Genomic DNA, 12,290 nt, shown 5'->3' on the forward strand with positions numbered 1-12,290 from the left:
GGTTCAGATTGTTTAATAATTTTTTCAGTCTTCTATGCTAAAGCCTAACTATCGCAGAATTGTGGAAATGGTTGTCACACTAAATTTGAATCTACCTTATAGTAATTAGCACTGTTCAGATTTCCGGAAATATATATTTATGGGGAAAGAAAAAACCTTACAAATTACGTTATGCAAGCATCTGGGTAACACTTTACTATACCGGAGACGGATTTCTTCAAATTTACAGGAGAAAGTACTTACGCAAATCATTTTCTGTAACGTTGTTGATGTTCGGGAATGTAGTTTTGATCCATTTTAATGCGAATGCATGTGGTTTTCTACGAAAATCTATTTCCGACGCGCAATTGCTGCTGCAGCCATTTGCTTTCTGCACGAGAGCACAATACGCGCTATTGCTGCTGCTACAACATGATGTGTCGAGGATGTGTCGTGAAGTTGTTGCCGGGTGTGGAAGATGCCGTGGAATTTGTAATTCCGATGTTGTCCATATATGCTAAATTGAACGAAAGGAGTGCTAATGGAACCTAACCTAACCTAGTAGGCATACCTTGTCCCCGTGATGGTTCGTGGGGCTATTGTATGTAAGAAATAGACATCATTTTCGTTAGAAATCCATTATTTCACCTAAAGAAATGTTCTGCAACACAGAATAGTACGTTATCAATGTAAAAAATTGCAAAATAAATCATTGATAGGTGTCTCTGGTATAGTAAAGTAGTACTAGCGTATGCACTTCCCACAGACTAGACATTCTTCATTCATAGAAGAAAGAGGAAGTATTGTACACTAGTACGAATGATTGTAGAAGTAAATATAAAGCTTCCTGAAAGTAATTAGTACAGTTTGCTGTTCGAAAAAGGGCCCAAGTTCCTTTTGTGTTAATGCGATTTCATCATGCTATGAATGCAATTTTTACATGGTTCGATTTTGATGTACGTCTGTTAACACATACTGCAGAGTTTTAGCAATTACTTAAGGTTTTGTTCGTGCTTTCGTGGTTAGGTTTGGTTCCCTTAGCATTAAAATAAAGTCCCTAAATGCATTCTACTAAGGTTCAGATTTATTTCTACATTCATTCCCACACTTCTACGATATTTACTGTTGCTTGTCGACGGAGAATATCTTGTCCATGAGAAGTGCGTAAGGTAATTTTCAAGTTGTTTTTTCAACATAAATAACTTTTTCGAGTCCGAACAGTGCTCATTACTTTAAGGAAGGTTCAAATTCCATGTGACAACGCTTTCCAAAATTCTACGATAATTAGTATTTGTGCTAGGAGAAGTCATAAAACAATCTGAACCTTTACCGCTAAATGTAGTGTAGTTATGCTAAGAGATTTAAGCTTAATCTAACCACAAAAGCATTCTGTGCCAGAAGATTAAATACGGTACTTGGCTGAGAAAGTGTTAGTGGGAAACACCCAGTAAGTAATTGTTAAAACTTGGCAGTGCGTGTTAACAGACATAAATTGAAATTGAACCATGCGGGGGGAAAAAACGAACCATGCAAAAAAAAAGTGTGTGTATCATGATGAAATAACAATTAAACAAAAGGAACTTGGGCCATATTTTCCTTTTCATATACCCCAGCATGATTCTTTGTGAGTAGCCATTCATTTACTGTAGTCTTGGATATGTACTGCTGCTGCCGTCTACTTCAAGCACATGTGTTGGGAAGGAGTATTTTGTCTCTAAATGCTATTGTTGTTAGGTTCGGCATGCTGGCATTGCCTCTTAGCATTAATAATATATCCCTGAATCTTTTCGTTGTTAGAGAAGGTGGGTCAGTATTAAAATAATGTCCAATCACAACCACCTGATCACATAATATCTGGTCTCGAGCACAAAATCTAGAAAATCCACAAGAACTCGTGTCCAATGGTTACAATAGTTTTTTTTATTATTATTTTCTGAGCAAATTTCCACATAATATGTGATATTTTCATTTAAATGCTCCTATTCTACATAGTATTATATATATGTATTAAATATGTGTAATGAATGCTGAATTTTTTTGTGTAGAAGAATTTTTGATACTTTATAATTTCTGCATTTCGTAGTAAGGGATGGTAATTTTCTGCTAGGGTAACAGTATGGTATAGCGAAAACACATTTCACTTGTTTATTTCCTAATTATTTACATTTGTACTTACCTGTTATGCATAGCGGAACATTTTTAAACGTGGGATTTTGCTTTTGTCGCTTAAAAAAGCGTAATTTTTCACATTACAAGTATTTATTGTTCGTTGCTAATTCGCTTTCGTTACACACAATATGGAGGGCAAATCTTAACACACGTCTATCGTCAGCTGATATGCAGTGTGTCCGAACTTATTAACCGAAAAATTACGCACAAACTATTTACAGAACGTTTTTAAGCTAAAATTGATCCACAAACCATTCACGGAAGGTTAGGTTCAGTTAGGTTAGGCAAACATAGAAAAATAAATTGGAAAAGAAAATGTTCACACATCATCTTGTAAAACTACCACGTGGTTGCAACACTAACAGGGGATTACATAATCGAACGCAATGAACATTTGATTCACGTAGTTGACGGTAATGGTGTCAAGAGCTATCGTGCATCGGAGATACATTAATGTAAAGAAAATACATGATTTACCAGCCGAATAAGTTGAACGAAGGGAGAAAACACTTCCACGTGCTTCCAAGAGTCTACAGAAACTCATTTCCATAAGTAGTTTCTACTGTAAATTTGAAGGAATGTGTTTTCACTATACCATACTGTTACCTTCTGCTAGATACCACCCACACACTACATGATACAATAATGTGATTTATGTAAAAAACAGTACTTCTATATCATAATTATCTGTTTTGGCCTAAATTTCACAGGTAACGGTTCCGAATGTTTTATGTTTTTTTCAAATTCTTCTAGGAGAAAGGCTAATTATCGTAGAATTTTGGAAATCATTGTCACACAAAATTTGGACCTTCCATAAAGTAATGAATGCTGTTTGGATTCGAAAGAAAAGTTATTTATGTTGAAAAAAAAACCTTTAAAATTACCTTACACAAGCATGCATGCTTCCCATAGACAAGGTATTCTCTGTTGACAAGTGACAGTAAGTATTGTAGACTATAATGCAGAAGGCCTTAGAAAGAGCGTTTCGCGGGCTAACAGCAGACGTCGCTCGCACACTATTGCCGATACTCTCGTGTCGTCTGCTACTCAGCCGAACAAACAGGCCGAGGTAGCAAGAGGCAGAGGTCATTCACCCTTCCAGAAGGGTGCAGCGAGAGCTAGCTGTGGCAACCGGGCTTGCTCATTCGCGGACCTGATTGGTTCTCGCAGACACACCCTTATTTTGTTGTCTGCTGTAAGCCCGCGAAGCGAACTTTCTAAGGCCTTCTGCATTATAGTGGGAGTGAATGTAGAAGTTAATCGGAACCTTAGTAGAATTCATTTAGGGACTATTTTAGTGCTAAGAGAACCAAACCTGACCTGCATAACCTAACCACAAAAGCATATATTGAATAAAATCTTAAGTAATTGCTAAAACTCCGCAGTATGCACATTGTATCTAAAATTATCTGTTTGGCGATTACACGGAGATAGTTAATTTACTCTGATAAGTACCTACACACTTGACGAAGGCACCAAAATTGATGACTAAGAAAATTTGCGCTGAAAAAAGTAAAAGTAAAGAGTAAATTCTGCAGTATGCGTTAAAGGATGTGAACCATGCAAAATTGCATTCTTAGTATAATGAAATTGCAATAAACTTGTGCTATTTTACATTTTCCTCAGGGTTGATACTTGGAAGAGAGAGTGTATGATATTTTTGTTGTAAAATGGGAATCTTTTTTGGCTCAAGTTCACTTTGTTGTACGGCGATTTCATCATGCTACGTATGCATTTTTTTACATGGTTTGATTTCAATTGATGTTTGTTACCACATACTGTGGAGTTTTAGCGATGACTTACGTTGTGTTTCCTTCGTACTGCTTTTTCACTTCCATATACTTTTGTACTTGCCAACAGCCATTCGTTTATTATTGTCTTAGTTACGAACTGCCCCTCGTACCTTGGTTCATTCACCGTGTAGTCTTCAATTGTGTACTTTCTTCTTGCTTCCAAAATGTTTGAAGATTTGGTTCAATAAATGCTTTCATAGTTAGGTTAGGCAGGTCAGGTTTAGTTCCCTTAGCACTTTAGTAATAACCTTAAATGCTTTCTACCATGCATGCTTTTGTGGTTAGGTTAGGTGGGTCAGGTTTAGTTCACTTAGCATTTTAAAAATTGGACATTTTTCGAAATTAAAACTGTGCTGATTAGTTCCGGGAAGGTTCCAATTTACTTCTACATTCATTCACACTAGTCTACAATACTTACTGTCGAGTCTATCAAAAGAGAATGCCTTGTCCATGGGAAGTGCGCATACTTACATTTTTAAGTTTTTTTCTTTCGAAATCCAAACAGCTCTCATTACTTAAGTAATATTCAAATTTCGTGTGACAATGATTGCTAAAATTCTACGATGATTAGTCTCGCTGCTAGGAGAATTAAAAAAAATCATCAAAAATTGGAACAGTTATCATTTCAGCTGAAAATAAGCCGACTGATTGAAAAATGGCACTTGTTCTTCTGAATAGATGCATTACATCATTCCAGCACTTAGCATACATTCTGCACGTCTTCATATTGTGATCTTTTATTGGGTGGACGTATTGAATCAACATGGCTGTTACACAAAATAACAGAATATGAAGAAACCATTTCTTGTGACTGCACCTCCACTTGCTCGTGTGTGTGCACGCACTCACACATGCAGTATGACTTAAGTTTTCTATGTCAAACATTTGATTAAACGGCCCAAGTTCCTTTTGTTTAATTGCGATTTCATCATGCTACGCATGCATTTTTTTTTGCATGGTGTGGTGGCTCAGTCGGTAACGCGTCTGACTACCATGCTAAAGGTCCCGGGTTCGATCCCCGGCCAGTTCAAATCCGCGAACTTTTCTAACGATGGAAGCGACCCTGGTGCCCACCCAGCGTCGAATAACATGGGTACCTGGGGGAAACCCTGGGGGGTAAAGGCGGTCAGGGGCGTGATGCTGATCACATCACCCCCACTCATGACCGGATCAAGAAAGTGTCGGGCGTTACCCCCACACCCCCTATATGCCTTCATGGCGTGGTGCTAAGCACAGGGGAGCACTTTACTTTTACCTTTGATTTCAACTTATGTCTGTTAACACATACTGTGGAGTTTTAGTGATTTCTTACTGTGTGTATCCTTGTGAATGGTTTTTCACTTCCATATACTCTTATATAATTCTTTACATGCCACCAGCCATTTGTTGTCATCTTAGTTACGGGTATGACTCATCCCACATTAATCCAACACCTTCTCGACCAAGTGCCATAATTCGTCTTCTGATGCAATCTCAGAATGCTTGCATGGGTAGGTTAGGCTTGTTAGGTTTAATCTCTTGGCATAAATACACTACATGTAGCCTAACAACGAAAGCCTTTAACCTGGCTTCAGAAGACTAAGTACAGCATTTGATCAAGAAGGTGTTTGACTTACATGCGATAAGTGAGACCTCACTGGAACAAGTACATAATGGTAGTGTGTAGAATGAATGCCTCATTGATGCGAAACGGGGATGCTTGTGCAAGGCACCTCTTACATTTTCTTTTTGACTATAAATTGGACTTTTTCGAACAGGAAGTTGTGCAAATTGTTGTCAGGAAGCTTACAATTTACTTCCACAATCATTCCTATTAGTCTACGATGCTTCCTTCTACACTATGTGGAAGAAAGTCATTGGGCACCAGATGTCAGCGGATACCATCAGTTTTCTTGCAATCAATAGGAGGTCGGTCCGCCATTGGCAGCGATAACAGCAGCCTCTTGTCGTGGTAAACTGGCCACAAGGTCTTGTAGTACACCGAGTGGGAGATTCCACCATTCCTCCTGCAGTACAGTCACCAACCCTGGAACTGTAGACCTCAATTGGTGCTCCAGTTCGTCCCATAGATGTTCGATAGGGTTGAGGTCAGGGGTCTGAGCAGGCCAATCCAGTCGGATATCATTTTCTGCATACTACTCCGTGGTAGCCCTAGAAACATGACAAGTCGAATTATCGTCCTGGAACACACATTCTTCATTTCCTTGGAAACTCCACAATGTGGGGAGCATGGACTTGTCGAGAATATCTCGGTAGGACGCAGACGTCAGGTGGCCATACACCGGTACCAGTGGACTCACGCCATGCCAGCTGAAATAACCCCAGAACATGATGCTGCCACCACCATATTTCACTGTGGGCACTACACACTCGGATAACAGACGTTCTCTAGGTAATCGCCATACCCACACTCTCCCATCTGATCAAAACAGTGTGAAGCGTGATTCATCGCTTCATAGGACCTTCCACCATTGCTCCACCGTCCAGTTTCTCCGCTCTTTACACCAGCATAGTCTCTGCCGCTTATTGTTTTTTGTTATCAGGGGTTTGTGGGCAGCGGCTCAACCATGATAACCAAGCGCATGGGCCTCCTTGCGAAGTGTCTTCGTCAAAACAGTCAAATTGGTCGCACTTTGATACTCTTCTGCAATCGAATGCATCAGACGGCTCCTGTTTTTCCGAATCTCCCTCATCAGCACTCTCCTGTCCCGGTTGTCCAATTTCGTGGGTCTTCCACTTTGTGGTGCATTGCTGCAGTGTCCCTTTTTCTTCCACTTCTTGATGACAAAGGCTACAGTTGATTTAGGGACATGTCGGGCATCACCTATGCTACGTATACTCATGCCTCCTATGGAGCAGCCTACTATGATTCCTCTTTCAAAAAAACGGGCCTCCCCCATGGCGCATTTGTAGCGTCATTGCCTTGTAATCAAGGGGTTCCGGGTTCGATACCTGGTGGAGGCACAAGTGGTTCGGATCCCACTTTAAACTGTAGGTCCAGTCCCGATTAACCTTACTGTGCATAAAGTGGACTTAAAACATCAACTCAAACCAAACCCTCTTTCAAACATGCTGAGCTCTTTCCTGTCCGTCATTTTATCAGCGAATGATCTGAGAAGCCTCCTGCTGACGTATATGTACCCGTCTGGACTCTCTTTTCCATGAGGAGTTCGTTTAAGAGTTGAAACCGGGGTGTCCAATGACTTTCTTCCACATAGTGTATGAACAGATACTGCCTTGTCCATGGGAAGTGTGAATGCTTGCGTAAGGTAGTTTTTAAGTTTTTCCGACCATAAATGCCCGTTTCCATAAATCCAAACGGTGCTAATTACTTTCAGGAAGTTCGAACTTAGTGTGACAATCATTGCCATATTTCTGCGATAATTAGTCTGCAGCGGTAATCGCAATCTACATATTGCTGTGTTGCCAATTCGTCGCACTGCTGATGGTGTTTTGCCCCAGCGTTGATTCCTGTTTGTTATGAGCAGAATGTAGGAACAACATGCGTGGGAGTAATTGTTGTCGCTTCGTGTATTGCCTAACTGCATTGTTTCTTCAATAAACGTGTATGTGGCATGTGATGTGATATTTATTTGTATTCTCGTTGTTCCGTTGGGAGCTTGTGTTTATCAACGCAGTAAGTATCATACGATGGCGAACAGGAAGGAAGTAGATCGTAACCAAGGCAGGAAAATAATCAGTAGGGTTCATGGATATTTTCAAAAGGAAGCAGAAAACAGCGGTCCTTTGGTGAACGTACATACATCAGGATTACGCTCCAACGAAAATCTGACAAAATATAGAGGGTACAGGAGGTTTAAAAGTGCCCGTGGGTAAAGGTGGGTGCATTATTGTTTGTCACGTAGGTTCCAGTCACACTGGTTTTCTACAGGAATGTAAATTAGTTTTCAGGCCAAAGGCAAAATTGACGTCTGATGACTACCACACTGATATGAACGCTAAAGTATTTACACATTGGTTTTTGCAGTTTTTAGATACACTTGACGAAAGGAACATCAAAGACACAGTGATTGTAATGGACAATGCTAGCTACCATTCAGTACAGTTGGAAAGAATTCCTACAACGTATACACTTGATATGCACTCATCGGTATTCTATTGACCACAAGATGGGGATAATACGCATACTCGGGCCATACGCGAACAATGGGATGTCTGTATTTCATGGTTCTTTCGATTTTAACTTGCCTTTCCTGCTACTCTGGCAATGCTGCACTCTCTCTCTCTAACCGGCCTGTCTTGTTGCACTTGATAGGTCGTTTCCCCACTCCCCACGCCAGCTTCTAGAGTGCACGCCATAAGAAAGCATGTATTGAACAAATCGTCATTCTGGGAGTAAACAAATGGCTGTTGGTAAGTTCAGAAGTATATGGGAATATATGGAAGTGAAAGAACAGTGTGAAGGAACCATGCAGTAAATAATCGCTAAAACTCTGCAGTATGTCTTTAACAGACATAAATCGAAGCATGCAAAAATTGCACACACACATGATGATGAAATCACAATAAAACAAACTTGGGCCTTCATGTTCCCTACCTGTGTGTCCTGTTCAGAGTCTGTGGCACCACTATGCTTCGCTGGTGACACATTGAATGATTCCATCTTATGAATATGCTTGTCTCTTCCAGACATAAAAGATGAAAAAAAAAATCATGTAGAGTCCAGCACAGATAATTCTGCCGTGCGATGCGCGACAGAACTAAAGAAGCAGTGTTGCTAATGGAGCAGATAGAAAAATCGCTACAGTGCGCCGATGCACAGCTGTTACGTAGAACAATAAAATTAGAGAATTCAGGTCTATCTAACGTTGAGTTTTAAACGTCATGCATTATACCAGGACTAGGATTAATATGTACTAACAAGTGGCTTTGTATGTAGCTACATACATATGGACTAAAAATTCGCAAAATATGTACTAACACATAAGTAAAATTACCAAAAATGCTGCAAAGAAGACTTCTTCATACGATTCCTTATTTGAGTGATTTCAAACAAAAAAAATATATATATATATATATATATATTATTTTTCATTGCATTAATGCACTGGTGGCGTTCTAACTTTTCACTCCCAAAACCCGTATACACTGGTATGGAACTGCAACGGCAGATAATAACATGCCAACGTGTTAAACCGCTACAATTGCACCATAACACTCCTCCTCAAACAGTATTATTATTTCCTCTCTGAGATCTGCGACAGTCGGTTGCCTTTGTTGTACATTTACAAAGGATGCCGGCTTCCACAACAGTAACAACTACATATACTGCCACTAGACGATAAGCTGCGCGGCTTTTTCTTTTGTTATGAACCAGGGCCGGAGCTAGTCATTTTGCCTCCCTGGGAGGTGGCTGCAGATGCCGCTCTATTTCGACCCCCCCCCCCCCCCAGTCATTACGCAGCAACGGAAAATTGAAAATCAATATATTCCTAACTAAAACATCAAAATATAAAATAAATAATGAGACTTCTTATGCTATTTCAATACTATTCAGCGCAAAATAATATCTCGCTCGATCACAGTTTTCAATAGGCTTATTTTTTTCTTCTCTTCAAATTTTGCCGCTCTGGGCAATAGCACGGTTCGCCCTCCCCTTCCGCCGGCCCTGCTATGAACTTGGTCACCCATCAAAGCATGGCAATTTTAACACAGAAAACAATATGTATCGCATTAAGCAGCAAAAATGACAGCCTCCTCTATGCAATTTCTACAAGAACACCTGCCGGAGCCAGAGTTAAATTGCTTAGAATTTCCCGAGCTTGGCTATGCAAGGTTTTTGATTTCAACTTCGACAGAACTGGAGGCATTATGGAATTTAACGTTCATTAGCAAACACACACTTTTACATACACACACGCAATACACGCACACAACGTCAATCCACTCAAATACTTAGTATAAAATAAAAATATGGTGCTTCCAATCCAACAAAACTCACCGCCACTTTACCTGCCCTTCCACTTCCGTGACAGATATAGTGCTTCATTATTACAGTTGGCAACACTAGTTACTAGCTAGCCAATGAGCATGCACTGCATAAAACAAGCAACCACTACGCCGTGCTATATTGCCACATTACCGTCCCTGCCGAAGGGTGGGAACCGCGAGCTGGAGCACTATTCAATTGTTTTCAATGATGTTTGCGCGAGTGTGTCCAGGAATGGAATGACAATATGGCAAGAATAGCGAAGGTTTTCGAGCAGGGTAGAACACGTGATGCTAAGAGAGAGGGAGACGAAACGAAAATTCGTTTCTACGCAACGGCAAATTTACGTGTGTGGCACTCTAAGATACAAAATTCACACCTTAGCAGAAAACAATTAATTACAAGAAGAAAAATTACCATGGATTCAAATTTATTGTGGATATTGTATATTTTTGACGTGCAGTGATCATGAAATTAATTTGCAGAAGATGGTGATGAAACTTTTGGAAAGAAAGTATTTCAAAATACATGATGATTTACTCTTGGTACTGAAGAAGAAGAATAAATAAGCACTGTTGTATGTGAAAAATGCAGAATGGTATGGTAGGGTAATTGCTTTATTTCATGGGAAATTGATTCAGTCTGATGTTTGAGGATGTACTGGCAGCACTTTTGCCTGTTTATAACTAAAATAACAAAATTTGAAATTCATAAAATATTGTATCACATCTGATATAACTTCATATTTCAGTTGCAAGTACTGTGGTGTTCTGAAGAAGATGTCGGAGATGTCAAGGCAGGCAGCTTTGCTAAGGGATTTGTCGTCCTTGTCAGATCAAGATATATTTGACAGGCTGAAAGCCCATGGTGTTGATGCAGGACCAGTCACAGGTAATGTTTCTATTTGAGTAATTTTGTATGCATTTTGTTTTAATGGTGTTTCAATGTGTAAAACATGAGTAGTTCAACTTGCATGTATGAGAAATTTACTAGGTTTGTGTGGAAATTGTTGAAAACAGCTCAGCATTCTGACATCAACCTGGCATGAAATTTTTGTACCTTTCAATCCATTTTAACCATGTTTTAACTTCTTTCCCCTTGTACGAAACAGGATCGAGGTCGATCAAAAAATTGTGAATACCAACAAAACTTGGGTCTCGGTTGTTGTTAAATGTACATTGGTTTTACAAAGGAATTGAAACGGTTTTCTTCAATGGTGGTAGTTGAAACAGACAAAGTAGTTGTTTACTCATAATGGTTTAACACCTTGTAATCAAAGGGTTGTAGGTGTGGTTCGTGTTGGGGTTTAGTTTCATAATTAGAGAGCGACACTGGTCCAGTTGGTAGTGCATCTACCTGCCATCTAGAAGACTGTGTAAGGGAGAATTCACACCCAAGCGACAAGTTGCACTTGTTGCTTGAGGATTTCACCAATTGAACGCAGGTTTGCATGGCCTGTAGTGCTGTTATGGTATGAAACGTTTCTGCTGATTGGCTGGTTCCCAAGTGTCATATGGCACGTGTCACTTCAGTGTGAAATTTCCCTTAGATTTTTGAGGTGGACATTCTCAGGTAAGATTATTTCTGTCATTCCTCTATAAACTCTAAGGATAAACTCTAAGGATTGATGAACCTCTCATCAGTGTGAATTGGTGCTTTACCCAAGCTTTACGTTAAATAAATGACTTAAATAATAGTTATTCTTTAAGGAGCACTCAGAGTAAATATTAGAGCTGAGCCGATACCACATCAGTATTGGTCAACATTTTTTCACCGATACCATTGTTTTTAAGCAAAGTCAAGTCGGTATATCACTGTACTGAAATGAATCAGCTGAAATGTATAAGCAAGAGACTGGCAAGTTATCATTCTCTCCTTACATTTTGTTTATTATTTATTATTCTCTTTGTTAAATTACAAAAAGGGACGAGGTAGGGTTACATTACAGTTTTACTGTTAGTTTTTTTTAGATGATGTGTCCGGGGCTGGTAAATCGCCAATTATTCTTGCGTGATCCCTTAGTTTAAAGGAGGTTGAATAGGGATGATCTAATTTTTCAACATTGGGAGGGGGGGGAGGGGCACGATCACCTCGCTATTAGCTTCTCATAATATTTTTCTCATATTTGAAACATCTGATCCATTGTCACTGATCTATAAAAAATCTGTAAAGTTGTGATGCATTGTTGCAAGAGAGCATCGTTTGGTTGGTTTATTTATTCATTGCCCCTTGTCAAAAATACATATCTACAAAATGTAATAATATTAAACACATATGTAATAACTAGCCTTTGTTATTTTAAATTGGATTTATACAAGTATTGGTATCTGCATTGGTATCGGCTCAGTCCTAGTAAATATAATTAATGTCATTGCTACTAGAGGGGGAGTTTTAATTTT

General features: G+C 39.4%; 1 protein-coding gene across 2 annotated transcripts in view; it reads left to right on the forward strand.

Annotated features, from left to right (window-relative positions):
- The window catches only part of LOC145980985 (uncharacterized), a 40,447-nt gene that overhangs the window by 1,839 nt on the left and 26,318 nt on the right, over positions 1 to 12,290 (forward strand). For both annotated transcript variants that reach the window (XM_083114080.1, XM_083114087.1), the window contains exon 2: positions 10,643 to 10,782. In XM_083114080.1, coding sequence (XP_082970206.1) covers positions 10,671 to 10,782 — 112 coding nt within the window. In that variant the 5' untranslated portion in view covers positions 10,643 to 10,670. The remainder of the gene's footprint in view (positions 1 to 10,642; positions 10,783 to 12,290) is intronic.

This window comes from Lepisma saccharinum, chromosome 2 (assembly GCF_977018435.1).
Source record: "Lepisma saccharinum chromosome 2, izLepSacc3.1, whole genome shotgun sequence".
Classification (NCBI taxonomy): Eukaryota; Metazoa; Arthropoda; class Insecta; order Zygentoma; family Lepismatidae; genus Lepisma; species Lepisma saccharinum.